This window comes from Astatotilapia calliptera, chromosome 7, assembly GCF_900246225.1.
Source record: "Astatotilapia calliptera chromosome 7, fAstCal1.2, whole genome shotgun sequence".
NCBI classification, from domain to species: Eukaryota; Metazoa; Chordata; class Actinopteri; order Cichliformes; family Cichlidae; genus Astatotilapia; species Astatotilapia calliptera.
The window spans coordinates 65,176,999-65,204,493 of NC_039308.1; the positions used below are offsets into that span (position 1 = coordinate 65,176,999).

Sequence of the window (27,495 nt, forward strand, 5' to 3'; positions counted from 1 at the left end):
TCCGGATCGCCTCACGCGTCACAGATCTTGACATTGCCAAATCCAGCCTCCATTCTTAAAACACACAGATGCCCTTACTTAGGGTTGGGCGATATGGCCTAAAATTCATATCGCGATATAATTTGAAGCATGTGCGGTAACGATATATATCACGATATATTCTTTTCTTCTGTATAACGTATTTTCCTCGCTATAAGGCACACTTAAAATCCTTTAATTGTATGAATTCTGGTTGTGCTTACTGACCTCAAACCAATTTGGGCGTGCAGAAATCTGTTAAAAAATGTTTTAGTACAACTTTGGTAAGCTGCACTGCTTGATGGATGTCAGAGCATTACGGCTGCCGTAGTGAGGAGCTTCACGGAGTAATCTGGGTCCAAAACTCCGCCCGCTTCAGGTCCCAAAGTCAAACGAACACTAAGAGTTAAAAACGGTCGAAATTTTTTCATCTTTAATTAAATCATCAGCGTTGCTGCTTTATCGGGTGTAACAATTAAGTTTAACATCCAGGCATCCATGAAAACAGAATTTATTAAATTTAACGGAGTTAGAAGTTAGCAGGAAGTTAGCTCGCTAGTTTACACCTAAACATTTCATACCATGTTCTGACTGAGAGATTTTTGAAACTAATTCAAACGTACAGCTCTGCTACCACTTCCAACATAAATGAAGACAGAAAACTAAACAGCAGTGGCGTTTGTAGGGTTACTGAAGTTGGACTACCTGGTATATAATGTTGTGCTACGTGATTGCTAGCGACACAGCTATGTTAGCATAACATTAGCCCAGTGAAGCTGGAGGATGAACGCCAACTTTTTTTCCACTCGATTAAAAGTTAACGTGAGGGATTCTGGTGGTCAGGGACAAATGCAATCGCATAGCAGGATGCTATACACGGAGCTGCGAGAGAATTCAACATTAATGAATCAATGTTACGGAAGTGGAGGAAGCGCAGTTTTTGGCTTTCCCCATATTTCAAAAGTGCTTCATCTCTTTGCTATGACTGTCGCCCGCCATAATTTGCAGATGATAATGGTTTTAGCCGCTGCTTTCGACCAAAACAGGCGCAGCTTGATGACATCATCAACATGCGCTATCGCGATAGAGTCAAAATCTCTATCGTTGGCCAAATTTATATCGTTTCTATCGTGTATCGTTTATATCGCCCACCCCTACCCTTACTACCAAATTCTAAGCAAAATGTACAATGTGTGCATATGTTGGTAGTGAATGAAGATCATCATAATAAACTCATGTAATTACCAACTAAAAGAAAGCACAGCATCAAGCTGCAGCGTTGCCCTCTGAGAGCACACGGTTTGATAATTGCTTTGATCGTGTGCATTTTATACAGGATCATCGTGTGTACAGGATCAAAGCTATTGGCACAAATAAGCAATATCACGAGTCATTTATGCTTACAGTTAATTCAAATTAAAGGTTATTTATCTATAATAATACCTGCATCGAAAGAGCACCTTTAGATTCAGAAAGAAAACATATTCGGACAAACATCCGACTTATTAAACACAAACATGGCGACGGAATAAGTTATAAAAAATCTATTAAATCAGCATGCTGATTGCACATGTATTACTTTTTTATTGTTGAATATATTGTTTCACATATTGTCATGTACTGTAAGTTTGAAAACTCAATAAACTGCAATGTCCAAACATATCCACCAGGTGATGCTGTACAATATATTTTTATTTCATGGTGCCAGAAAGGAAACAAAGTCCTCCCGTGCTTTTCACATAAACTGTACACATAGCTATTATTAAGTTATCGCCATTTCCATTTTTTATATACATATGTATGTCTACATGAGAGTAATGTGCAAGATCCTGGCAGTAGTGATTCACTGTTAGTGAGAGTACCAAAACCACATTGTTACAAATTACATATCAAGTTACAGGAATATCATTTTCATAAATACTTGGCACCAAACATAGTAAAGTGAAAAGTTGAATAAATATTTGTCAACTGTCTGGTCTCTTGGGAACAAGGGTGTGTCTTTCAAAATAAAGCTGAGATGAGTTCTCATGTTAATACACATGTAGCCTAGTAACTTGCAGTACTGCTATAACAACACCTGTAATATAAAATAACATGAACAATAACAGCTGTGGGACAAATACTAAATGACATTTTTTGTTTGTTCATTAAAAAGATATAACTGCAGTTCACCAAGTGAAGCAACCATAATATCCCGAAATGTTATTTAACACCACAGTTAATCTTGGTCCAAAGACTAACCACGAACTTAAAAAGCGATCTAAACCTGAACACCAAAGGCTTTTCAAAAGTAGTGTTAAATGTAATGTTGTTTGACAATGAGTCATATGCTACAGTTATTCACACTATTAAGTCCACCTGAAATGTTTGAAAAAGATGTAAAGGCGAAACATTTAAACACTGAATTCATATATTAAAAGCAAAAACTCCACATTTGAATACTACAAAGCTTTTGGAAGATTATTAAATATTGGAAATTTGTGAGTTACATTCAAATGTGAGTAAGTATCCTTCATTAAAAATGTCCTAGTTTCACTTGAAAAAGAGTGAACTTAGCTTAACATTTGTTCAGTGATATTTACATCTGACCCACGGAGGGAAATCCACATACTAGCTATGACTCGTGTTTTACTTCATCCTCGTGAATAAGTGATTTTTAAACTGTCACTAGTTTGGCAAATCACACATTTATAACAGAGAACTTTTAATGCAAAGAGTAAACAATTTTGTGATGACAATCAGCACGATATGTTCTCGCTTGCACATGTGATCATACTTTTACAACGTGTATCTACGTAAAGGGTAGTGCTTCTGTGTAAGTGTCAACTGTTTATCTGTCAGCAGCAGGATCTCTTCTTCTCTGAGTGGATACTGACGAGATGGACAGTCTTCTCCTTTTCTTGGTCTTCTTGCTCTTTCAGAATTCTACGAGACATAATGAAACAAAAATGTAGCAATTTCTAACAGGAGCCTTGATGTGCATCATGATGCGCTTCGCCCTTTGGAGTTGGATTTGCTATGAAAATGCAAACGTGCATATGCATTAACTCTGCTCTGTCTTCATCAGTGATTAGTTTTTTCTCACTATGGGAAGGGTCCTCTGGTGAAACCATGATGTGAATTCCACTTGCATTCATTTGGGTTTGTTTTGTAAGTGGTTAAGATGTCGTAACAAGTTACTTTATTTGACAGCAAAAATTGCAGACTAGCACGTCAGAGTACCTGTGCTAATAGTGCTGCTATATGCAATGCATGGCAGTGGGTATCTCTGACGCTCTAGTGTTACATTCGTGGTCTGTGGCTGCTGCTGACACTGTGCATGGACTCCCCCCTTGAGGACTGACAGAAACCACTCAGAATACTTGGGTGCTAACTACAGTACACGTTTGGCTCATAATGGTAAGTGCTGACGTTTGAGAGATGGTGTGAAGGAACCTTTTTTTCATTGTTGTGTACGACATGCATTATCTTCCTGTGTAATTTGCCAGATAGTGATAAGGCGCTAGGGATGTTTGAAAAGGTAACCAGTTCAACCAGTCCATGTCCTCATGATTTTTTATTTTCCCCAGGAGCAGCTGGCTGGTGGTGTATGTGTGCCAAGGACTGAAACCTCCTGTATAACTGTGAGTGCATTCCATCAGACATATGGCTACTCGTGGGCCCTGCTTACAAGTGCTGGTGTTATCACATACTTTTATTAGACTCTACTGCCTGCAGAACAGGGCTCCCTTTGGACAGGCCGAGTGATACTGGAGCTTCAGGGACTGATCATGCCATCGGGCCCTTCGCATGGTGAGATACCTCACTGCGTTTTCAGAGAACGAAAAATATTCTAGTAACCATTTTGTTTTCTTTTGTTTCTTGTGTCCAAGACCAGAACCATAATCCTCACTCACACCATAATGCTGTCTAGATTCACAAACCTACAGTATCCTAATTTTTAGCAGTAATTTCATAAAACAGGTTACTGTTACTCTTTTACTTTCACTTGGGCATTTTACGTGACTGCTTTCTTATTGTTACAAACTTTTGACTTACGTCTTTATACAGTACTTACCACAGTAATTACCAGTTAAAAGTAGTGGTAAATACCAAATGTTTTATGTTTTTGTAATGGTTAATCCAGTAGTATGCTCAAGCTGTGTAACTGAAACTATATTTTTAATGCCAAATTGTAATTACGGTTGTTACTGAATAATTTTAAAATGTGCTGTTTTACAAAAAAGCTGTAGAAAACAGTAAAGCACATTTTTATTTAATGCCAAATTAGTTATTTATTTACCTTCACTGAACGTGTAAAGCGCTATACAAATACAGGCCATTTGCCATTTCATGAGCAGAAAAATAAGTTTTAGTGATTAAACATTAAGCTTGATTAATTATTGACTTCTCATAAGTAAGAAGTCCAGTGTGCCAACTCAAACTTGGCTATAAAAATGTGGATTCATTTTTTTTTTAAATTAAATAACATGTTTCTAATATATTTTTGTTTTCTTGTTTTTATTACAGTTGTTCTAATAAATTTGTTAAGTAGTGTATTGTCACATATAAAGATGTATATTGGTGCAGGAAGAGTCTCACTGATAATCACTCCACAGTTTGCCAAACTGAAGTTTCCTGCAGGGCAAAATGTTGCTGAAATGTCATTATTTTTGCTCACCTGGCTAAATGAACCATGGACTCCACGACATTGTACCCAGAGCAGGCGCTGCACTCATAGAACGTCATCTGGCAGTCCTAAAAGAGCCAAAAGGTGACAGATTAAAAGAATCTTACAAGGAAATCTAAAACTTTTGACTAAAACTAAAACTGCTGGAACACATGAATTTCCCCAATGATCCAATGAAGGACAGTAAAAGAAAGAATGTGTACTTTATTGACCCCCTTGGGGAAATTCCTCTCTGCATTTAACCCATTCACTCAGTGAAGCAGTGGGCAGCCATTGGGCGCCCGGGGAGCAGTGTGTAGGGACGGTACCTTGCTCAGGGGTACCTCAGGGTAGCTGTTCAGTGGATTCGAACCACCGACCTTCCGATCATGGGGAAATAGGATATTTCTATTCTATTCTAAAATGACTTCTGTGCTACCTTGAGAAATGTAGACGATAAATCCTACACTGAAAATTGTAAAAGCACTAAGAAAGAAACATTTCTTATATAGCAATATTAGTTCACAAGACTCTGTCCAGTAACTATAGAAACTACAACACCCGCTAGAGATTAGAAGGATAAAAAAAAAAACCTAAATTATGAATATTAATTATTCATTCATGCTTCTTTTAATTCTTTTCTTTTAATTATTCTTCATGTTTCTTTCATTTGTAGTATGACTGACCAGAAACTAACAGTGACTAAAACAGAATCTCATGCTTAGCAGCAACAACAGACACAGACCTTGGCTAATCTTTCGCCGATACTTTTCTGAACTTCTCTTTGAGTCTCCTTGTCTGTTTTGTTTCCCAGGAGCATGACGGGGATGTCCTCACCTGCCCCTTCCTGTGAAGCAAGTTAAGGAAAGAGCACAGGCTAAAACAGCCTTGTTTTTTTGTTTTTTAATGTAATTTGTTTGTTTTTTATAGCAGGTAAGCAAAATAAAGCAAAACACAAAAATGGGATTGTGGTGTTTTTGTGACTGGTACTGCCTTACCTTAACACTAGTGAGCCACTGTCTTACAGCTGTGAAACTCTCCTCAGTAGTGATATCATACATCACAACCACACCATCAGCCTTACGAAAGAACTGCTTGGTGATGCTTCGATACCTGCAGGACAAGCAGGAGGAAGTAGCAAATTTATGGGTACAGCTTACATAATGGAAAAGTACTTTTTCTGCCTCTTTACTCAGGTAAAAACATGCGAAGGTTTTGTCACCGCATAAGAAAAAAAACGTTTTGCTTGATCATTGCTTCTGTTAGTTGAGAACATTTGATCACATTAGAGAAAAAAATAATAACAGATTAGAAAGTTTAAAGATCTCAGCCAAATCCACACCTGACAGTGTCTGAAAAGCTCACCTCTCCTGTCCTGCTGTATCCCACAGCTGCAGCGCCACCTGGCTGTTATCCACAGCTATTGTTTTTACACTGTAGTCTATACCTGCACATTCAGACAAAACAAATGACATCATAAGCATATAACGCCAAAGGTTATTATACTTTACAGTTTGATCGTGTTTAAGGCTATTTCAGCCCCGGATTGAACGTTCATTGCTGACAGCACTGCACCCCGAGGAGAAAAAAACTGTCATAACCAACTGTTACATTTAGTGCTGTGCAGGCAAACGCATACAAAGCTCGAGGTCAACCACAGAGCTTCGAATGCTTTTCTTAAACCAGCTAATGTCTGTTTACACTATAAAATACGTACCCACAGTGGCGGAGGTGCCGGGGTGGAAGGCGTCATCACAAAATCGTCGGAGGAGGCAGGTCTTTCCAACACTAGAATTTCCTACCAGGACGATCTTGAAGAGGCGTTCAGGTGCTAAAGTGCTAACTTCCTCCTAAAGAAACAGGACGAACAGGAATAAGACCTAAAGAATATGAGAACTCGCTTTTTATTGCCAGTCAGCAAAGGCTCGCATATTGCATGTGTGAGAAAGTTGACGCTACAACAGCGTGACGAAGCTTACATTCATGCTGTTCTCTTTGCCAACAGGCTGGCCTCTCGGAGACGAGGGGGTTTCCATTTTCTCCATGCTTTGTTGGTGCGAGGCTGAAGACATGCGAGGATGAATATCACTCATCACCAAGTCTATATTGTCTTCATTATCTGAGACCTTCTTTCCTTCATTGCATTCTTGAAGTGGGGTTTGGACTTGACAGTCAATCAGGAAGGAGGGGAGGTGGTCCTCCTCAATTGAAATGATTCTCTGGAGATGTCCTTGGCCTCTTGCTTGTGCTGCACAAAACGGCTGGCATGACCCATTGACTAAGCGGTGCCTCATAGAGCTGGAGGTTAGTTCCTCCTCATCCTCACTGCAGATAGAAAGTAACATTGCACATACAATAAACATTAATACATAAAATAAATAGCCAAGGGTGTATAAGCTTTGGCTTGCCTTCCATTCAAGGTAATGACATTTGTTACCTTTTGAAGACATCTGTATTTATGCGTTTCCCGACACCAATTAAAGGCTTCAAACCCGATGTTTTAGAATTCTTTGGTTTCTGCAGAGTCACAGTGTTTATTTGCAATATGGCACGAGAGTCTGATATTTTTATATATATACTGTATTTGCAATCTTTTTAAAAAGGGCAAAAATAAAATGAACTGAGAGGATAAATTTAAATAATCAAGGGAATGAAATTCACACACGAAACACACCTGATAGCAAATGTCCCTTTCATCTCGTAAATGTTTGTTCATCTCCCTGAAAAGAAAGAAGGGATAAAAAATAAAGACTGAGAACTTCAGTCAAAGTGGTTCAAACATTCAAATATATACAAGGCGCAATTTCTTTGTTCTTCAAATTAAATCTTTTTGAAAAACCTTCTTTATACTTAAATCATCAGCAGAAACTTTTCTCTGTTAGATTCAGTTCAGACACTTCAGCCCATGTGTCGTTGTTGTTGCGACTGCTGTCGTTTCGGTCCACAGCAAGTGTAACGCAACTCGGTCAGATTAAGATCAGATTAAATTCACCGGTCATGATTATGCCACATCTTCGCCCTGATGATTAGGATTCTTGTAATGCTCGATACAGAAATGTTGTCTAATACGTTTTAAAGGAGCTGGCTGAATGTGAGCATGCAGAATGCTCCTGCATACTTTCCAGTGATCCAGATAATGGGATAAAACAGTGTGCCATTTCATATGGAAGCCCACTGTCTGTGCAGGATAACGATCATGCTGGACGTAAAAATGCAATACAAAAAAAGGGGTTGTCCCATGTTGAGTTATTTTCTTGATGCATTATTCATTCATTCATTTCAAATTGTTGGTGCTGCAGACAGAGGCGTGAAACCGTCCAAACACGCGGTCTGGAACTGATACAGAAAAAAGCCTTTGGATAATCGGATAGGAATCGCTGTCATTTACTGTAAAGCAACATTTCTTTCAAAAGCAGCCTTAAAGGATCAAAAACTCATCTTCTGAAAAGGCTTTGAGGCTGAGAAACTAATCAGTTTTTCTTTGTTATGGGACTGGTACACTTGTAAAAGATGAATTACCAACTGAGATGTTTGCTCCTCAGTGCTGTTCTGATTTAGTTAAACAACAAATCTCACATGAAAACAGAAAGAAATTACTTTTTTGGATAACTTGTTTCGGTTGCGAAAATTGGCTTTGGAGCTCATCAGTGGGAAAGAAATAGAGACAAAACACCCAAAACTCATGTCATGTTTCTGTACACTCCAATTCTTTCTAAAGCAGACATGTACAGCTGTACCTTCTTTATTCTGATCCATACCTTAGCAGGTCCAGTTGTTTAAGGAGACTTTCTCGCTCTCTCTGCAGGCCTTCAGTTATTCTGTATATTTCTCTATTTTAAACAGCAAGACATCAGTGATTATTAATACTCTGTCATTGCATTATACTGTATTTTGCATTTACACTTCTCACATATGACTTGAACAAGTTTATAGTGTTTCGAGACAGTTTTTACAGCATTAGTAATAAAAAAACAAAAAAAAACACAACTGACAGACTGTGGGTTCATACAAAATTCAATATATAAGAATAAATGCCAATGAAATCAGAAATACTTACAATATGAGTAAGAGTATGAGTTCTACGAGTCCATATACGTTTGTAAATATTTTTAGATGTTTAATAGCTTATTAACCGTCGGGTTTGCATGACGGCAGTAAAAAGTATGGTGGACATTACTTTGTTTTTACAAATTATATTTATGTCTTCAGTATCAAAGTTTTGCATCCTAATCAATCAGCAACAGATAAGAAATTGAGAGAGCAAGAGCTCGAGGTACCAAAAGATCAGATAAACCGAGATCAGTCATCGCTTACATCTCTTTTTCTTCATGTAGTCGTGTGGACTGCTCTTGCAGTAAACTCAGCTGCTCCTGTGCCAACATCAGCTCCTGGGAGGTGTTTTCCAGCTCCTGTGCCAACTCATCATTTGTCTGCTTTAACTTCACATTCTCCACCTTGGTCACATGCTGCTCACTGTGTAGTTCCTGGCACTGACTCTCCAACTGGAGGTAGGTGGGTAGCGAAAAAAGAAAAAAGGAAAAGAAGACACCTCTGATAAGATAGATAAATATAACTGGTTACACTGTCTCCTTAAATACGACAGCATTTCATGAATACTCATTATAAATGCCTGATGTAACTTTAACTTCTATTAATATGAGGACAGCATGAAGCTAGGATACAGTAACATCAGATATGTTACTGCATTAAGATCAGATTAAATTAGCCAGTCATGATTATACAGCCTCTTAACCCTGCTGTTTAGGATTCTTGTCCTTGTTAGTAATGTGACGTTGTCTAATACGCTGAATGTGAGCGTGCAGGATGCTCTTGTATACTTTAGGCATTTTTCCAGTTATGATTCAAGTAACAGGATAAAACAGTGTGCAGTTTCAACTAGAGGCTCAAAGTCTGTGGAGAATAACAATCCCACAGGTGTCAAAATGCCACAAAGATGCACAAAGAAAAAAATAAAATTGGGTTTTCCGCGTTGTAACTTTTGGACACTGTGTTGGTTATTTTCCTACTGCATTATTCATGCCTTCGTTTTAAAATGTTGGTGCTGCTGACAGAGCCATGTGAAACTGTCCAAACACTTGTGGTCTGGAGTGCATTCGGTGCATAAACCAGTAAAAGAATAATCAGCATTATCAGACTGGATGCTGCTTAAGCTGTAGCAGCCATTATGATGTGTGGTTGATTGTTCTGCATAAACAGCAAACCAGCATGACCAGAACTAATTTTCAGCTTGGTAATTAATCATAAAAGCATAAAGGTGTGATATAACCTGCTACTATCTGTCTAGCATTTATGGTGAAGAGTGAATTACTTTATGACTGCATTCTGTTATCTGTCGTGTCTCACATGTTTTAACAACTGAATTTACCTCACTTGGGTTAAAGAGTTTCATCTGTAATTTATTTTCTCTCTATTAGATTTCATCTAAATACTCCAGCGTGGGACAGTGGTGGAAATCATTCTGCTAAATTCAGCTCACTCTTTTCTGTTTCTGGAAGAGTTGTTCCAGCTCCTTCTCCTTACAGGACAGCTGCAGCTCCAGGTCCTGACTGCGAGACAGAAACCGCTCATAGTCCTTCAGTGGACAAAGAACAAAGTTGAAAAGTCAGATTAAAATGCAAAACATCTGACAGAGCAAAGGTAAGTCGACTCTAACAGAAAACACCAGTGATTGCTTTGTACCTGCAGCACAATTCTCTCCTTTTCACTTTTTATTTGCTGCTCCATCTCCTCGTATAGTCGCTGGATCTCATTATCATGTGTTGCTGCTTTCCTGATTTAGATATAACAGTTAGATAGAATATTGTGCAATGTATATAAATAACCCTATTGACATAACAGATCTATAAAATTGATCACTAAAATAATAATGCACTAGAGAGAAAAAGCTTCTGTAAATGATTTACACAGTGATTAAGGAGCTTTGTCGCACCACTGTCAGTCATTCAAATCTGAAAAACCTCCAATAATATTTCAACCTTTCATGACGACTGCATCAAATATACATGAATGTTTTCTGACCTTTTGAGAGCACTCTCCATCTCCCTCTTCTCCTGGTTGGCCTCTCGGATCTGGGATGTCACTCTACCTAGGAAGTCCTCGAAATTGGATAAAAGGTGTGGTTCATCCCGGCGCAGCTGGGCCCAAAGACTGCGCACTTCAGCAGGACTGATGGGACAAAATTAAGCAGATAATTGCAGCGGCTAAGCCAATTCATTTACTGATATCAGATGTCTTTGTCACAAGGGTTCATGAGGAAATAAGTACCGTTATTTGGAAGAAAAATAGAAGTAATGCGGTGGGGAATGTTAGAGATTTTACCACAGCAACAGCACATGACAATAACAATGAAGAAAAGCAGCTCCTCCGTAATCACATAATTTTTAAAAGGATATTTTATGTTTAACCTTGAGAAATCGATAATTATTATTGCACTGTAAGAATCTAACTATAACGCTCTTCATGCTGGTTTAAATGTTTTTTATGTGCTTCAATGTCTACGACCAATGCATTAAGAAAACAGAAATAGCATTAAGTCTGAAAATCAGAGTCAGAGGTTGTTTTTACACTGTCACCTCGTCCATATAATAAACTCTACAAACATGAAAATTTAGTATTTTCTAGTCGAGAAGTTGCAGCTGTTCACAGTGAAGGAATTCTTACGATACAACTTTTGATTTTTGCTTGGAAAGCATTTGCTTCAGAGCTTAAATTCTGTTTGGCGAGCTCTCTGTGTCTGACCCTGAGGTACACAGAAGTGTATGTCACCCCCAACCACCGCCACTGGCAGGAGTCGCTATAGTAACCTCTCCTCACAGATTTTTACTAATCAGCTTCTGAGCAGGTCCTTTGCTTCTGATTTGGTCTTCATCCAACCTGGTACGGCCTATTGTCTTCTGACAACTGACCCTGTAGTACCATATGCACACTCAGAAATGTTCCCGTTCGCCTCTGTTCCCTGGCAACGACTACATGCTACATTTATACTGTTAGTTCATCTCTATTTCCCTCATTTAGTTTATCTTGCTATAAAATTTGCTGTATTTTATTTTAGATCGCCTAACTCTATTTTCAGTTTATTTTATCTGGGTGCTAAAAAACAAACAAACAATGACTTTAAGGTGGGTATCATGTAGTTGGTGCAAAATTATAGCATTTGATTTGAAATGGGACACTAATACTGAAAGTCACAAGCTGCTGTGTGAAGGTTCTCCATCCTGAAAGTCTTTCACACCTTCAGACCCTGAAATTGCTAAATATTGGTCAAAGACCAAACAGCTTTAGGTCAATGCAGGTGGAGCCCCCAATGCCCTCCTAAGCGGCTGTAATCAGAATCACTTTATTCATCCCAGTGATATTATGTGGTCACAGTTTCTCCAACACAGTAATAATAGCAACTAACTAAACTAAATTAAATAATACAATTTATTATATATTGCAAATATAATTACAAAATATGGAAAATATAACAACAGCTCTAATAAATACAAAAAGCTGTAATTATAAATATCCCAGTACATTACACAAAATGAAAAATATATTAAATAAAAGCAACAAGTGTTGATTTCTGGAACATCTATAACCTGTTACATTCTGTTCCTACTATGGAACAGAACAACAACAGCTTATCAACATGCCTTTAAGTTATTAGACTAAGAAAGTCAGAAACATTTTGAAATATTTATTCTCCAGGTCTTCCCAAAATCAATATCAGTTAGTGCTGCACAAATTCATCTGAACTAAAACGTCATTGTTCACCTCTAACCAGGTAGGTGGAAGCCAACAGGATGTGTAAGTCTGGCATCCACCTCCACTACTGTTTGCTTTTATTGAGTTAGAGTTGCTTGTTAAAGGTTAGTCTAGTCATGCATTTCGTAAGAGTCTGTCACTACATAGTTTTCATGCTAACAAAGAAAACTCTAAACAGACCTCAACAGCAGTTACAAAGAAGCAGTCATGAAAGAGGAAAAAACATGAAAGCTTACATTAATGAGGTTTGTGAAGGCAGTTTTAAGTATAAAGATTTTGAGAAAGTCAAGCTTCTTTGAAAATCTTAAGGCGTAACACTAAATTACTATGTTTTTAATGTAATCATATAAAAATGACTTGAAATTTTAAGCAGACATACTCTACCAAGAGGCAAGAGGTTTGCTTATAAGAGGAAACAAAGTTTTTCTCATGCTGATTAAAGTGTCAGGCTTTAAATAGGTTTTCATTTCAAATTTAATGTACAAAATGCACAAAGGTGTGCAAAGACACTCATATAGTACTCACTCTTCAAAGACATTGTTGGCTCCAAGGCTCTCCATAAGCATGCAAAAGTGTTTTTCCTCCTCATCCTCTTCTGCTTTTGCCAGGCCCTCTTCTCTGTGTGTCTGGTACAGGACCTCTGGCAAGCTGTTCTTCTCCCCCATGACTTCCTCTTCAGCAATGGTATTACCAAACAAAAAGGAACCTAAAAAAAGATCAAGAGCTTAGATGATTAATAAGAAGTGTGATGCTCCTATTTGAACATGAAACGGAGAGAAAACGTACTAAAGCCGGAGGAGAACTCTTCCAGGGTGAGGTATCCGTTGTTATCAGAATCAAGGGTATCAAATACATTCTCCAACTCCTCCGCACTTAGAGGAAGCTCACTGTTCAGCCTCTGTTAATCAAGACAGAAAATACAGCAGATATTCAAGGACATTATTAGTACTGAAACTTAACAGTAGAGTTTTATAAGGAGAGTCGTGCGCAGTGGAAATTGTGAGCTAAGGAACAGTCAGGTTATTTTCCTTTTATTCCTGGTGATTCTAAATTGAACCAAATAAGCTCCAGAGCTTCTTTAACGGATATATATCTTGTTTAGCAAAACACTGTTTCACACTCATGCAGTGAAACAATCTTTCTCGTGTAGATACAGCCTTCAGTTTGTGACCATTGGCATCTCCACTGGAAATGATGGCGATGCAAGACTATCAATCTCTCATAATCTTTCAGAATTTAAGGCTTTAAAAGGTTAATCCAAAGGAACGTGGGAAAGAGAGATTCTCCTAAAGAACTGCACATGACAGCAACTTCTTTTCTTTAACAAAAGCCAACACAGCCACACCTCTGCAAGCAATTTGAGTTTATGTGATGTTTACACTGTTGCAAATGTTGACTGATGGGCACCCTTAAAATCTAGGGCAGGGACACAGAAATGATACCATCTTTCTACAACTATCAGCTGTTCCTCTGAAGTGTTATCTGAAGAACATATCCCTTATGTTGGCAAACAGTTCAACTGTAAAGCCATCCCCTTCGTGATCGTGGTTGGAAATGGATTTTAAGCTGTGAAGCCAAGTGAAAATGACTCAGCCACTGAAATTACAATGTCAACAGTGAAAATAAACTTAAGCAGCGCTGTTTATTTAGCTGTTATATCGTCACAGTCGTTGTCAGCTGAAAGCAAAGTGTGAAAACAAACCCTGTAACACGACAAGTATTGCCTTTAAGTAGAGAGCAGTCAGTGCAGATGTTCATATAAATAATTTTGAGGACTGGACTCTCATCATCATTACTAGTTAAATTAGAAACCATTATCATAAACCGCAGATCAAAGCTTATCTTCTACGTGTTTGTCCTCCTCAGAGCAAGAGCCTAGAAGTGCTTCATCAAAGTGTAAGCCGTGGCCTGGATGAATATCTGAGGGGCAAATGAATCTGCACAATAATGTGAGTGGAGGAGCTGCATGACAAAGCTTCCGCGTGGCTCTCTGTCTCTGAGTGTCTATTATGTCGCTTTGAAAAGGGTGTGCATGTCGTATCCGTGTCCTGTTCAGCATCATTAATGAGTGTGCGGACACATCCCTGCATATTATTCTGGATAAATGATGACCTGTTATCTTTAAACACAATAAAAATGTGATGTGTAAACTGTGGTTTTAGAATAATGATTGAAACAGTGCAAAAACGTAACTGATTAGGAATGATTAAAGTTGGTAGTAATGATGTTTTCTAATTCTTCTGCTGGCTACTATGAAATAAATTATTTTTAGTAATGTTAAAACAGATTATAACACTAGTTTAAAGATAGCAGAACTTTATCAGTTGTCCTTAAACCAGAAGCCTCACCTGCATGTCCCGTCGGGTGATGAAACCCTTGTTCTCGATGTCGCACATCTGGAAGAACTCGTGGGTTTTCTCCAGAATAGTGTTCTGTCCAACGTTCCCGTTCCCACTCGTACTTGCCTCATCATTGCTTTCTTGGCTTTGCCAGGCGGTATGGGCCAACATGGAGTTCATGGCACTGGTGTTGGCAAATGGAGCAGTAAAAGCTGCCATGGTAACTATGAGTTTGTTGATAGAAGACCGTTTTCCACGTCCTTCATATGAGCCAGGTACAGACTGAGGCGTGCAGGAAAAAGATCCCAAACGAGTGGAGCTTTAGTCTGCTGAACATCTGAGGCTTTCACCAATGTCACCGACTGTCATCTCTTAGCAACCACCTCTTTAATTACCAGCTCAAACCTATGAGAGAGACAAAAAGAGTGTTCAGTTATGACTGCTTTCCCATTAAATATATCTTTTTTTGTTGTTCTATATGCAAAAGTACATAAAATTGTATAGAAATTAGAGATTTGCATGAAGTGCAAACATGAAAACATGAAGTCTATAAAAGGGAGTTTTGTTTGATACATCTAATTAAACTAATATTAATTGGTTACAATCGTATAACAGACAAGAATCACTCATTTAAAATGTGTAGTTCCTTTCTCTCTTTCTGCTACAAATCCTGATTCTGTTTTTGACTTACATAGTACTAGCTGCACACCTAAAACTACTGCTGCTCTTCTCTTTACATTCAGGGATGACGGCTGCTGCTGAAAGTAATGTCATCTGACAAGTAAACCCAAAACTGCAGCTGAAACTTGTGGTATGACGAGGGTGGTCTTTACCAGGAAATATTGACTGATTACTCTATTACTGGTGGGTTTTATGCAGACAACAGTTCTGTGTGCATTGGTTTGGAAGACTGCCTTCAACTTGTGCACCGTGACTTTGCTCAATCGATTTATAAACGGCAGCTTCTGAAGCTGTGTGTGATGACCTACGCAAATGCAGACATGTGGAACAGACAGAGGAAAAATCTGACATGCATGTAGGCAGGTAAAAGAACAGATGAGAAAGCAGGTTCAGACACACACTGGCAAACCCACATGGAAGGACAAGTCAAATGATTCATATTTGCTTTGCTCATAAAGTTGACTTAAAAATGTCTGTATTATATTTAATCTAAACTGGTTTGGCAAACCTTGACGATAAAGTAAACATTTTACCACAGATTTAACTTTTTACATTTATCTATTACAGCATTTGGTGTTCAGCCATCTCAATGGTTGCATAAACTGGTAAGCAATATTAGCTATTGTTTAATATGCAACAATTGTGTAACATTTAGCGTGTCAAGCCTCATGAGGTCTATGCAAAAGACAATGATTAAGAATTTCAGAGGAAACAAGAAAGGGAACTAAGGTGAATTGCTCTTTTTTCCTCAGGCTCATAATATCAACAATAATATTGTCTATAATCGTTCCAGCCTTTAACCACATAAGCACACAAGGTTAATGCCTCCTGTGTTAAAACTTGGAAATGTTGTCAATACTTTTAGAGAAAACAAATAAATACTTTTTTAAAAAACCTACCTATGTAATGCCTGGATCCTTGTTTTCACTGCCAGAAAACTGTCCTTTTCCTAAGATCCAGTGTTTAAACACATAAAAGGTACCTGCTTTGCATAGCTGCCTTATCTGTCTCTGGGGTTGGCATGTAACAGCTGTTAGAGCTACCGCAGTTAGCAACATTTAAGCAAACATTGTGGTCAGGGCTAGACTGAGACAATTTAAGTTGTTGGTCTCCAACTAAACACAACAGCCATAACCTTTATTTTCCATTCTTTCAACTAGCCTGTCACAGATCAATAACTGGCAAAACCGAGGTGCCATTTCTCAGACCTGTTCATGACAACTACAATTAAATATAAAGTCTAATAATAATCCTCTTGAGAAATTTTTTAACAAGTTGACTAAAAAAAGTGGACTTTTTTGCAACACATCTTCAGAATATTTCACAACATGTAAACTGTCCTCTGCTTTCTTCCTCTTATAAAAATTGGTCACAAGTGTCACACTTATTTTGAACCTGTATTTACAGAAAATACATTTTAATGCACAGCTTAAAACAAATGACTGGGACTGTTTTTATTTAAGTTCAGCGGGTCATAACCTCCTGTCTTCTGCCAAGTCGTTCAATGTTTTTATATCGCTGCATGTGTCGGCAGAATATTTCACGTATTACAGGCTGCCAAACAAACATATTCACTCAACTTCCTAAAAAGTCAACAGCATCTAAATATAACAACCGTCGATTTTCCGCCACAGGGTGGAGTATGTCCAACTTCAATTTGTTAAATAAATACCAGTTACACCTGTCAAGCAGTCAAATTAATCGTCACATGCACATTGTACATATAGCGAAAAGAAAGCGGGGACGACGCTTGTGGTAAACGAGACAAAGCTAAGAGAAAAGAATAGCTCAGGTTTCAGTTCACGTGTGGCTTGACAAGTTAAAACGTAATGTTTACTTCATTTCCGATGTTGTAAAACTTCCTGCGGCAACTGAAATCTTCTCAATATAAAAATACTGCAATAACAACAGTGCAAACAAACGTACTGCATGAACATATTAAAAAGTCTTCCCGAAAACATACAGTTGTAACGTTTGGCTAGCAGCAACGACAATGTGCATCCTGTTACTAAGTATTTAGCGGGGAATGGGTAAAGTACGTACCCGTGACTAAAAAGTAGAATTCAAGTAGAAGAAAATAAATATCTTGCGCTGTATCGGCCTCATCCGCTTCATATGAAGTTCACTGTTTACTATAAACTCCCTTGTGTGGTTGGGTGTGTGTGTGTGTAAAGGAACTTGAGTGAGCAGCACTGACGGGGCAAACTCGGAGGGAGGGACTTCAGCCAAGTCATCGCTGGTAACCGTAGCAACGGTAACAAGGAAGTCCACACGCGGTAAGCGGCCACTCAGGAGCAACCGTCATCCGCGAGGAAACTTATACATCTTGTAAGATGTGTTATCTTTCTTGGTAGTAGTAGCAGTATTTCCTCATACTACACTAACTTTGTAAAGTATGAGGAAGTAACCCAAATTCGTAAGAGAATGTGCCCTGCAGTCGCTGCTTGTTTTAAGACACAAAAGAGAGGTCGTGTCGTTGTTTTACAGGTTGTGTTACAGGTTTTACGTGTAATGAATCCAGGCACGTGCAGAGGGGGGGCTAGAGGGGCTTGAGCACCCGCCCCTTTCCTGATGGGTGCCCAAAGTGCCCTTTTGTTGAGGCAACTTTTTAAAAAAAATTATTATTATTTTTTTTATGTGTGTGTGCGTGCGGAGTCCTGTCTGTGCTCCTCAACAATAATATTTAACTATTAATCACAGTTTTGCTAAATAAAAGGATCTGGCTTGCATCAGTCACATGATCACATTTAACCAATGATCGCTCTTGATGGCAGAACGCGCTGGTTACGAGCCGGGAACGAGCTCACAAAGAGCACGCGCATTTTTAGCGGTCCGGAGCTGTAGGAGAAACACAAGTTAACTCAGAGACACAGACTGATGCGACAAAACCAGTAAGTAGGTGTACAGCGTACACTGTAGTGTGTAGCACCCAGGAGTAGCTTATTACGTACACGTTGGTAAGCTGTCTTGTGGCAGCTGACGAACTGAAACAAACGAGCGTGCTGTGTGTGCAACAGCGCGACAAACATTACCTGTACGGTGTACATTTTAGGACATCGTCAGGTATCAGACAAAAAATTGTCAGGTATCAGAAAAAAAATTGTCAGGTGTCAGTTGTCAAAAAAAAAATTGTCAAGTATCAGAAAAATACGGAGCCCCCCAGGGGACATGGGAGGAAAAAAATTACGGAGGAAAAAAAAAATTAGGGAGGAAAAAAAAATTAGGGAGAAAAAAAAATTAAGACGGACTTTTGCGAGATCTCGCAAAAGTATTGCGAGATCTCGCAAAACTCCAACAATGGCGGCAGCTACTTAGTTGTAATATTACTCTTTCTGGGTCACAAAATACACTTTTAAGATATTTTGAGGCGTGAATGTAGTTGTGTAAATGTCAGATACCTGCTCGGTTTACAAGACATCACATATTTGCAAAAGAGCTCCGACGTTTTTGGAGATCTGACACCCACTAGCTCGAAGCTAACGGGAGGTCGAGACCTACTACAGCCGGGAGGAACACCGCTTTCCCGGCACATCGTGCCTCGACCTCCCGGTCGGCTTCGAGCTGGCGGCCTGCGAAGAATGCGGCTAAAACTTTTGCGAGATCTCGCAATACTTTTGCGAGCGCTCGCAATACTTATTGCGAGATCTCGCAAAAGTCCGTCTTAATTTTTTTTTTCCTCCCTAATTTTTTTTTTTTTTCCTCCCTAATTTTTTTTTCTCCCATGTCCCCTGGGGGGCTCCGTAGTCCAGACATGGCTGGTAAGGACATGAGGAGGAAACAGCAGGAGCTGTGTGAGGCTACTAAAGGCAGTGCTATAACATTTTTCTGTCATCATTTTATTATAGATTACGTGCAAGAGTTGTTAGGTGTGGATAATTAGATTATAGTTTATTGCAATAGCAAGTTGTGCCTTGTTCTCACATAGCAAGTGGAGAGTGATATATGAAATGATGGGATGGAAGGAAGAAGAGAAGCAAAGAGTGATTCACAGGCAGAGCCTAAATTATTTCTCACAGTTTTTGTGTCCTTATGGTTCCAAGCGCTGTCACCAATCTTTGCATTTTGTTATTATCTCATGACACTTGTTTAATCAGCTACCATCTCTCCTATGGACTTTTTAATGTCTACAGTCTCAGATCAACACAGCCCTGCCCTCCAGCACTATCAGCAGCAACCCCTCAACAGCTAAAACATTGGCTACGTTTGCTTTGCCTTGTTGCCCATATTAGATTCTTGATGAATGTGTGTTGGTGTTATTCAGCCTGGTTCAATGTGCCCCTTTTTAACTTTGAGCACCCGCCCCTTTAAACCTCTCTGCACGGCCCTGAATGAATCCTTATGTCTACACAAGATCCATCGTATTGTGTGAGTGATATTCACATTTTTGTTTATGGTAGACACTGATGAAGCACTTTATTTGGAAAATTATCAAGGACAAAATTATAAACTAAACAAAATCATGATTCTATTTATATTGGGCGAGTTTAACTAGCAGAGGTGGGACCAAGTCATTGTTTTGCAAGTCTCAAGTAAGTCTCAAGTCTTTATCCTCAAGTCTCAAGTCAAGTCTCAAGTAATGTCAGGCAAGTCAGAGTCGAGTCTCAAGTCACTGGTGTAAAAGTCCGAGTCAAGTCACAAGTCTGACATTTTGAATTTCAAGTCCTTTCGAGTCATTCAAAAAAAACGAAAAAAAAGCATGTTGCAGTTATATGCTAAATGTAAATATTAGACCATGTAATTTTAAAATCTGTGTTTTTCTCAACACGTGACAAAATAGTGAACTTAGAAAATATACACAAATTGTGAAATTGCACCTCTTTAGAATGCAGCTCAATTAAACCTAGCTCCAAGAATAATTTTCACCGACAGTTCTGAGATAAGCTGCATGTTATTCTTGGATGCGCTTGTAGGACTGGCTTTAAAATCGCATGACAAAAATATCATACACATTAAAAAAAACTGCATCACCAACGTAGCCTGGAAAACATTTGCTAGTTAGATGAAGTCAGCTATCTCATCGTAGCATATTTATATGCATATTTATAATCATACGGTTCTTGGAGTGAGTGCATACACTCGTGAAGTTTAGCCCAGGTACAGTTTACCGACGGATGGGTGCAGGACCTTGAAATGCACCATGTAGAACGAAAGACCATCGTACGAACAAAGGTAAGTTTACCAGTCTCACAAATCGTCGTCATAAATACACATTCATTAACCGTTTATTAATATAACCTTTGAGCTCAACATTAGTAGTGGAAATAATTTCTGGTACGCGTTACAGAAATGTAGCAGTGACAATAATATTGTATGCTGTAATCGTACTGGGCAATTAGTGATACAAAACAACAGTTTTATCCTGTGAATAAAAGTATATGTTTTTGTCAATGTACCATAATAACAGAAGCGAAACGCAATATTGTGTCAGGACAATTCACTATTTATGCACAATAAATAAAGGAGCATAGCGCGACAATTTCTGTTCAGCGCCAGACTTGCTTGTAACCTATATCACCAATTATGTTATGAAAAATGACGTATTAACTACAACAGCAGACTGACCTTTGTGGGAATGCTTGGAGCAGACTAACCTGTGAGCTGGAGGGTTCTGGGACGTTATATTTGATCTTTGAATGGCTGCAAACCAGACCACCTGTTTGTCACTTCGGAAACATGGCTCGAACAATTTCTCTTCAACGACGTAATCCGATAACAACCGATCTCTTTACCCGTCGGCTTCCCGTGGCTGTCATGCGACCGGCTATTGCAGTTAATAATACAACAGCTTCTTGACATTTTTGTGTTTCTTTTTATTGCTGTATAATTGATTTCAATTGAAAGCCTGCGTGCGCTAGTACCTCTTGCCACGAGTTCCCAGAATCCTTTGCGGTTTTACCCCTGAATGACGTCACATTTTCAATCTCTATATAATATGCATGTTAAATTTTATATTTGGGGTAAAATATCAAGTCTTTTCAAGTAAACCGGTTCAAGTCCAATTCAAGTCCCAGGTCATTGGTGTAAAAGTCCAAGTCAAGTCACAAGTCTTAGAACATTTTTTCAAGTCAAGTCTAAAGTCATAAAATTAATGACTCGAGTCTGACTCGAGTCCAAGTCATGTGACTCGAGTCCACACCTCTGTTAACTAGACTAGGCTAGGGACACTATATTGGCCAATTTATGTAAAAAAAAAAATTAATAAATAGGCCTGTTTGTACTCTGAAATTCAAGGTCTTGAGCCTCAACATATTTTTCACTGAAAATCACCTGAATGAAGCTAACCAGATAGCCGTGCTAACTCCAGAGTGACAGTCTGGCCTCTCTCTGTTTCAGAGCCCAAGCTGTACATTGAGGTTAACCTTACCTATATATACTGTCAACCTCAAGCACTAGCTCAGGGTTAACTGAGCTACAGGTGATATTCCATGTTCCCAAAGCCAGATTCGGACAGCCAGAACCTCTGCTCCTGACCTGTTCCTCCTGCAAACATAATTAACTGTTACATACGTGAAAATACCTTGCACGTACTGATTCGGCAGCAGAAATAGCCAGGTGATTGTCATGTCATTGGGCGATTTAATCTGTATTTTCCTTTTAACCACTAAAAGCATTGGGTAACTTTAAAAAAAACATGTAATCGAGTGTCATGTAATGAAACCTACCTCTGAAATGTAGTGAAGCAAAAATAGACAAAAGTACCTCTAAAGTATTTATTAATGGTAATTGGTAATGGTGCTGTGGTTCTTTTTTTGTTTTGGTTTGTTTGTTTTTCGATAACTTGTGTATCTGCAAATATACACATTCTGTATTTTTCATATGAAAGAAACTATACTGTGGTGGGGCTTGCTAATTTCTTGTTTTTGATTTATGCATGTTTTGTTTTGTTTTGCTTTACTTTTGTTTCATATGTTGTTTATATAATTTAAGACTAAAAAAAAAATTTAAATGAATGAGAGGTAAAACTTGAGGGGGTAGGGACAAACAAGTAAATACTTCTGCCTACTCCTTTTCAAACAAATAATGGAATGATATTTTGTAATGATTGTGAAGGCACATGTTTGAAATGTTTGAAATAAAAATGAACTGAACTGAATTAAAAGGAAAAAACAGAAATTAACCTCATTTCTATCTTCTTTTTTTTGTAATACCAATGAGTAACAGATGAGGGCACTACAGGATGTGTTATAGATTTGCTGACATGAACTCAAACACTTTTCAACACCAGCTTTGCCATCATAAAACAGGAAACTTATGTTTATTAAGCTGCTTTTATAAAGGATATTATAGTAGTTATTGACCTTTCAACACACTCCAGCAAGTTCTTGGCTGTCCATCTGGCCTGGTGTTTTCTAATAAATGGTGCAGATGAGTTTGGACCTACTTTTATAACTAGTGAGTCTAAGCTGCAGGGGGAAGCCTTATAATATGCCATAAAAATGTGTCTGTGCAGCAGCCAAACAGGTGTGAAAGCACTCTCCCAGGCAATGATTGTCACAGTTTCCAATTTCACTGACTGAAACTACATGGATGTTCCACATGTGTGACAATGATGAGAGCCCTTGAGCTTTCAGTGTCCTCCTCTTGAGGATGTTTTTGAAAGGCTGATTTGCAGCAAGCAGATGCATGCAAAGTGATGCTTCAGTTGAGATTTAAGAGCCAGATGTGTTTACACTGGGGGACACTGAGTAATGATCAATGCCATAGCACACATTTCTTCCATGAATGAAGATTCCAACAGTAAGTAAATATATTTCACAATGTTTTATGTAGTTTCAAGTCTGTATTTGTATGTGTTTTTATGCAAAGTTGATACCTAAAACAAAAATTAGATAGTCTCTGTTCTCATAGCCATGCAGAAATCTATTACAATAGGAAATCTAGGAGCCAGTTTTACCAGTACAGTGAAGAACTAGTGCACATTCACAAAAAGAGATGACTGGTGGAGAAGAGAGGATGACGTGTATAGTCACTGTCACCGCACAGCTCTGGTTTAAGGTCTCGGAAGGGTTGACATCACACTTGGAGACTTTCATTCTGTTCTGCATCTCAAAGTATGAGGGGGTGTGTGGTCGGGGGCCTGGAGTCATCTGTGCCACTGCTTTAGTGGTCTTTCAATGTCTTTGGGATTATGCTGGCTATGATCAGAGATATCCTTGTCTCAGTGCATGCATGAGGACAGCATTTCCATTTAAAGCTTTGGCCTTTGCTGTGTCTTTGAGACTGTGGATCTGGGTTTTTATTATGTATGTATCCCAGGAAAAACTGAAAAACACATTTTTGTACTGCATCAAAAAAAAAGAACTTTATGGAGAGTACTTGATCCATTTCACAATCACTGGATAAACAATTCAAAACTCGCACATCCATATTTTAAAGGGTTCTTTTCCCCCTATTCTGATCTAATGATTTAGATCATTTTTGACAGCTACGAGGTTCAAGGTTCAAGGTTCTTTATTTGTCACATGCATAGTTATACAAGTATAACACACAGTGAAATGTAGGCAGTGCATTTGCCTCTTTCATTTAAGACTGGCATTCAGGCTTCATTTCCTTCACTGCCCTTTTTCTTAAGGTTCACTTGTATTTTTTGTCATGGCCTTGACATGACTTTACCATGTTTTGTTTTTTAGGTTTAATTAAAAGATAAGTCTGTTTGCAACAATAACTGGGGATAGTTCCCTGACTTCTTTTACTATAATTCATGCCATTGCATTGAACACTCTGCTCAAATTATGTGGTGTGTTTATGTCTGAATAACCATAAACACATCTTCATCATCATCACAACTAATCACATCACAACTAATGCATCTATTTTATAAATAAATTCTTTTGTCAAAACAATTGCCAGAAAGACTTTGGCAAAGGGTGCATCTTTACTCGTAGCTCTCTTTCTTCTCATCTGAAGACGCAGTATAGGATTTGAGTTATCTGTTCCAGGAAGCAAGACTGAGACAAGAGAAAATAAAGTGGCAATGTAATGCCAGAGGGCACTGCAAAAATTGATATTACAGTATTTTCCATTTTTTCCCCCCACAGATTTCGATATAAATGTCAAACGATCTTCTTAACAAGCATCTCAGGCAAGTTTGCACTTTGTAGCCAAATGAAATTGCCATTTTTTGTTGCCAAACACAAAAAACCAATTGGATTTCAGCAAAAAAAATTGTATAGCTATTGACAACAAAGTGGTGAGGACCAAAAACTGTATTTAAAAGATGAATTAAAAGACGAACATAGCCACTGTGGCATCACTTATTGATTATGAACTCTGCATGCAGACTCATCTTTAGTGTTTTTTCTTGGGCTATGCTGCAGAGGGTGGAGGGTTGGGTCGTCAGCTAAAGCGTCTAAGCTTGGTTATCAGGTTTTATGCATAAATGTCATTGCTGTAGTATATGGGTGTTTTTATATAAGCACTTACAACCATGTTTTAAAAATTATCAACTTAAGTTGCCATGCTGAAGTCATCATTGCTTGTAGGTAAATTATTCATGTTTATTGTAATGCAAAATGTATTGGGGGGTTTTTCAGTATATGACAGTTGTCTCGAACATAAACCTCCACTGGAATTTCATTGTCTTACTGGAACCTGTAGGTGGCTCTCTAAAAAAGGCATGTTAATGTGAAAGATGCCTCAGCACCTGTAGACTTAAGTTCTCACTAATGACTCTGGATATGGAGATAGTGGGGAATTAGCTGTATATAAATTCTTGAATCAATTAATGATCTGCGTGAGCTAAGCGTTTCCATTCTCTCATCTCCACATCTCTGAAAATCCTTAATGTTCTAGTCCTTTATGATAGCTTGTGTGAAGTCCTATTATTTTTTAGAGAGAAATGTTCTACTCGTTGCTTCGTACACTGGGAGCGTAAATCTAAAATAGAAATGTTGATTTGGTTTTAATGTGCTGTTGTCTGGGAACTATGGTTAATTTGCCGTTACAGCAAAACTTCTGTTCACAAACAGCTCCATCCTTCATGTTGTCCCTCTGTGTGCTGTTACTGCCATATATTTTTTTACATCGCAGGGATGATAGATCTGACCCATCTGACATATTTTCCAAGACTGTGACAATGTTGAAGTGCAGTCATGTGGAAAACTGGCTTTTGACTGTTGCCAAGTTGGAACGGCATATTGTGCATGCAAACCAAGCATGCTGCCGGTATCGCTTCTTATCACACAAAGTCTTATTGTGCAAGACAAGCTATTATGTGCTCCATTTACAGGATTTCTGCAGAGAGGGGAAGCATTTTAACAGAAATAGTGGAAAGCTTCTAAAGCTGCCGTTGTTGCGTCAGTGCTACCATATAGCGAATATAGTTGGTGTCTTCGGATTATCTGCGACTGAGTAGTAGTCTCCTACGGTGATGAGAAATACTGAAAATCTTCTTACTTATCTTGGTATTGTATATTTGCATCAGGGATTTCCACACCCTGTTGATCCTGAATTCCTCCAAGAAAATATGATTACGTATAAGAAACTTGCCAAGCAAACGGCCCCTCTCCCAGAGGAAAATAGAACATGTGTTTTCTATTGTTCTTCAAATGTTCCCAATGACCACACTAATTTTCCACTTGAGATTGAGCATGTCCTGCTTGCCTTTAGATAATATCACCTGAACCAGATTCGGTCGGTAAGCAGAGTCTTAAAGAACTTAGTTCTTATTTTCCCATTTGTGCCCAATAATCTTTTCCAGCTTGATGAAATAAAATAAGAGGGATCTATCTGACTCTGATAAAATACTTTTTTCATTTGATATCTGACAGCTTGAGCTGAGCAGAATCATTTTCCCAGTTTCTTACCAACTATGGTGTGTAAAACCCCAAGTTCTTTATTTTTAGCCTTTCGTAACTCATGCATGTGAAAACATTATCTTTTTTTATCTTTTAGTTGGCCTGGGGTTTCACAAGTCCTGTTTTACAACCCACAGGAGTGGAATTCTGTACCAGAAGGAAGAAAAAAAAAAAAGCCAATTTTCTGGCCAACATAACTTCAAGATAAATGCTGCTTGCAGAAATGAATTGCAGGTGTTATTTCAATCATAAAGACCTGTTTTGCGATGTCTGAGATTTGTGTTAAAGGGAATTGAAGGAAGGGAATACACCCAAAATTAGAATTTTTCAGATAAAATGCTTAATCTGCTTTTCCTGACATTTGTCACATCATGACAGAGCTTTTGTGTTTTTGTAGGATGGCAGAAAGGCAGATTTTAATAATTTAATAGACCAACACCTTTATATATCTATCAAAATGTCCATTTCAATACTTTGTTCTTTATGCCACAAATTCAATAACTTCCTGGAAATATTCCTCAAATATTTTGGTCTATACTCCACTGTTCCAAAAAATAGTAATGTCAAAGTATCTTAGTGTATATTTTACAGTTTTGTACTCTTTCTAGAATACCATGAAATTTACATAAGTAGACTGTGATTTTACATGTCAAAGGTAAAATAACATAACATCACTGTAAATATAGTAAAACACAATTTACTTGTTTTTTAAATATATTTTTTTGTACATATGCATATTTAGATTGTAAAAATACAGTCAGAAATGTATCATAATTTCACAAATATTTGTCTGTTAAATCCAAATGTAATACTATGGAAAATTATATAAAATGATAGAAAATTAATGAGAATAATCAATAATTAAAGGAGTATTTGAATTATAATTTTGCTGAAAATTACACGTCATCTAGGTCTGATTCAATAATTCAGAGGTAACAAGTGAAAATATAATTAATAGGAATAAAAACTAAAAAATATATATATATATAAAACATTGCATGGCCACGCTGTGCTAATTATATATTTTAAAAAATAAATGTAGAGGTAGGGATTGCAATTAATATAAATCTCAAAGTATTCACAACATTCCTGAACAGAAATAGGCCTCTGCACCTGGGGTGAGGGTGTGGCCATGAAAACAATGTGACATGCCATTGGATGTTGGGACACATAATAACACGACGCTAAGCATCGGCCAGTGAATGTGAACTAACAACCACAAGGTCGCGGGTATGGCAGCACTGTA

General features: G+C 38.1%; 1 protein-coding gene across 2 annotated transcripts; it reads right to left on the reverse strand.

The window, feature by feature from the left end:
- Positions 1 to 1,692: 1,692 nt before the first annotated feature.
- On the reverse strand, positions 1,693 to 17,879 carry cracr2aa (calcium release activated channel regulator 2Aa). Of its 2 annotated transcripts, none has more exons than XM_026176642.1 (18): positions 17,497 to 17,879; positions 14,782 to 15,177; positions 13,220 to 13,331; positions 12,959 to 13,139; positions 10,706 to 10,852; positions 10,367 to 10,457; positions 10,164 to 10,259; positions 8,981 to 9,168; positions 8,425 to 8,496; positions 7,341 to 7,386; positions 7,104 to 7,183; positions 6,646 to 6,991; positions 6,384 to 6,516; positions 6,032 to 6,113; positions 5,665 to 5,779; positions 5,412 to 5,513; positions 4,679 to 4,755; positions 1,693 to 2,943 (listed from the first exon to the last, which is right to left on the reverse strand). In XM_026176642.1, exons 2-18 carry the CDS (start codon positions 14,989 to 14,991, stop codon positions 2,856 to 2,858), a joined length of 2,166 nt encoding a protein of 721 aa, XP_026032427.1. In that variant the 5' UTR covers positions 14,992 to 15,177; positions 17,497 to 17,879; the 3' UTR covers positions 1,693 to 2,855. The 2 variants fall into 2 exon arrangements, with proteins under 2 accessions (XP_026032427.1, XP_026032428.1); XM_026176643.1 differs by lacking the exon at positions 17,497 to 17,879 and adding an exon at positions 16,353 to 16,402.
- Positions 17,880 to 27,495: the final 9,616 nt, after the last annotated feature.